The sequence below is a fragment of the Drosophila subpulchrella genome, chromosome X (assembly GCF_014743375.2).
Source record: "Drosophila subpulchrella strain 33 F10 #4 breed RU33 chromosome X, RU_Dsub_v1.1 Primary Assembly, whole genome shotgun sequence".
Classification (NCBI taxonomy): domain Eukaryota; kingdom Metazoa; phylum Arthropoda; class Insecta; order Diptera; family Drosophilidae; genus Drosophila; species Drosophila subpulchrella.
This window is the reverse complement of record NC_050613.1, coordinates 11,379,003-11,381,419: the sequence shown is the minus strand read 5'-3', so window position 1 is coordinate 11,381,419 and position 2,417 is coordinate 11,379,003. Positions and strand designations below refer to the sequence as shown.

At 39.5% G+C, this 2,417-nt stretch overlaps 2 protein-coding genes across 2 annotated transcripts; one reads left to right on the top strand and one right to left on the bottom strand.

Moving 5' to 3' along the window:
- Window positions 1-924: 924 nt before the first annotated feature.
- Window positions 925-1,342, top strand: LOC119557209 (cuticle collagen 40). The gene is made up of 2 exons (XM_037869865.1): window positions 925-1,012; window positions 1,072-1,342. The coding sequence occupies exons 1-2, from the start codon at window positions 950-952 to the stop codon at window positions 1,201-1,203; spliced, it is 195 nt and encodes a 64-aa protein (XP_037725793.1). The 5' UTR covers window positions 925-949; the 3' UTR covers window positions 1,204-1,342.
- Window positions 1,343-1,408: 66 nt separating this feature from the next.
- LOC119557781 lies at window positions 1,409-2,113 on the bottom strand. Its single transcript, XM_037870681.1, has 3 exons — window positions 1,885-2,113; window positions 1,689-1,824; window positions 1,409-1,629 (listed from the first exon to the last, which is right to left on the bottom strand). The coding sequence occupies exons 1-3, from the start codon at window positions 2,101-2,103 to the stop codon at window positions 1,505-1,507; spliced, it is 480 nt and encodes a 159-aa protein (XP_037726609.1). The 5' UTR covers window positions 2,104-2,113; the 3' UTR covers window positions 1,409-1,504.
- Between the last annotated feature and the right edge of the window lie 304 nt (window positions 2,114-2,417).

Below are 2,417 nucleotides of genomic sequence, written 5' to 3'. Positions count from 1 at the left end.
TCTTAGCCGTCGCCACCTCCATGGATAAATTCAGCCAAGATACACCTAAACCATTGAACAGACGGCGCCAATTAGACCCACGAAAGGATCAGCTTAGGGGTTTTCAGTGATGATGTAGTGAAAGCAATGGTTGAAAAACTAATAAAGAAGTTGTTTCGGTTGAAGAGAGATCCTAACTTTTTTTAGTCCATGAAATCTATTATATGATATATCTAAAAAATGTACAGATTTCTTGTAAGGGCTTGTACAATTCCTTAAGGACTAATCCGAAATCATGGAATATTTTATTTTAAGTCCATGTCTTCTATATGCAATCTATAAATATCTTCTGGAACCACGAAAGCCAGAATATTGCCAAGTTGGCAACACAGTTTCTGGTATAGAATTCTCCGGCGCGAGAGGTGAAACAATCGCTAATTGTTTTAGGACCTTCGCTCCAGATGCGGAGGCAATAAGGTGTGAAATTCCAGACCGGGTTTCGACTTTTCGCTCGCGGCAGAAAACTTTTTAGCCAGCCAAGCGAAAATTACGCATACGCCGCGTTGTCTTACGCCAAATAAAGGGGGGGGGCGAAAATGAATATAACTCATACGCCACGTAGCAGCTGTCGGGTAATTATAATCATTTAATGAAGAGCCCTGTTACGCGAGTTATGAGAGCTTCACTAATATACGCAAATCTCGCGCCCACTCAGAAATTGATCTATAATGATTTAATACACAATGTCTGATTGTTTTGTGGATCCAAATTTAATTGACGTCCATCGCACATGGAAAACAATTTCCCCCAATTTCACACCATGGCTAAAAACTCAATTCGTATTAATTGCGAGTGGATCGCGGTGTTTCGTAATGACAATTTGTCACGCTCGGTCGATCTAATCGGGGAGCTATAAAAGCGGCTAGCGAAACTCAAATGGACAACAGTTAATATCTGAACATTTGAGAAGATGCATCTGAACCTGAAATATTTCATTGGTCTGCTGATGGTGCTGCTTTGCAGCAGTTTTGCGGTGAGTTGGATTGGTTTCCTCTCTAATTTGTAACTAATATTTAAGTGGTATCCCTTCAGGTGGCCTTCCCCCAGGGTCCATGTGGTCCACCACCAAGTGGCCCGCCTCCATCGGGTCCTCCACCATCGGGTCGTGGTGGACCTGGTGGCCCCTGTGGACCTCCGCCTTCGACCACGGCTTCCTCCGGTTAAATGGGTCCTGATATCCGATAACCGACTTCGATCCCGCTTCATAAGGCTACGACGCGTCACATAGAAAAATTCCCTAGCTAAGTCTCTTTTTTTTGACAATCAATTCAATAATATATATATGTGTGTATAAATTGCTAAATTGAAAGTGCTTTTCCTGGGGGGTTCGGATTTAAGAGATCAAATATTTTATTTTACATTTTATAGATGGGCTTCAAATCATCCAGTAATCCAATAAGTAGCTGTATACATTATTTGCTTATAATTTTGGTTAAAGTTGCATCTCAAAGTATTTTTAAGTAAACTAAACTATTGATACTATTGATCCTTTTTTCCGAAAAGTGGGTACAAGGTTCACATCAGCGACAATCTCCTCCTTGCATTTGTGATAAAAAGCGTACGCCACTATCCAGAAGTAAATGCTTAGAACTATAAATACATTTTTAAATGGACAACAAATATATCCAGACTCTGTTGCTTTGACTTACGAAGACCACAGATGGCCAGGACTATATCAATGATATCTGCATTCCAAACCATAATTTCGGCCACCAAAAAAGCTGGAGAAAGCAAAATGTGTATACAGCTCATGACAAGGAAAATAAATACGAGAGCAGATGTTTTCTGGGGAATTTAAAAGGCATCACTAACCGCAATAAAATAAATGCACAGACTATAGCTCACCAAAAAAGAGGCAACGAACAGCATTAGACAGCCCACGAAGTGCATTATATCAATAACTCTATATACAACTACGAGGATTCCTTCAAAGGAATCGCAGCAGGGTTCGGCGCTTCTCAGGGGGACGGCAAGAAGTGCGAAGAACACCAATATCAGCGCACTGATCATGCAACCGACTCGTAGGGAAATCATGAAGCAGCACTTTTTTAAACGGCACCTCATGGTTCTTGATTTTTGCTTGACACTTAAAGCAAAGACTGCTTAAAAGGTACGAAAGTATTGCTTTCTATTTTTCAACCTTCAAAACTACGATATAAAGTGTATGATAAGTTTTATCGGTTACATTATCGGTAACCTATTAATCAATATACAATTTGCAGAGCAAAGTTGAAATTTAAGAATATAAATCAAACCAAAATTCTCTTATTATTCTTGATTTTAATAAGTATATATACATGAACCTCATTTTTCCGCACAAGAAATCAGTGTTTTGGTTGGCAAATCGCAAATTGTATAAAGATCAGAACGAAGAGAGT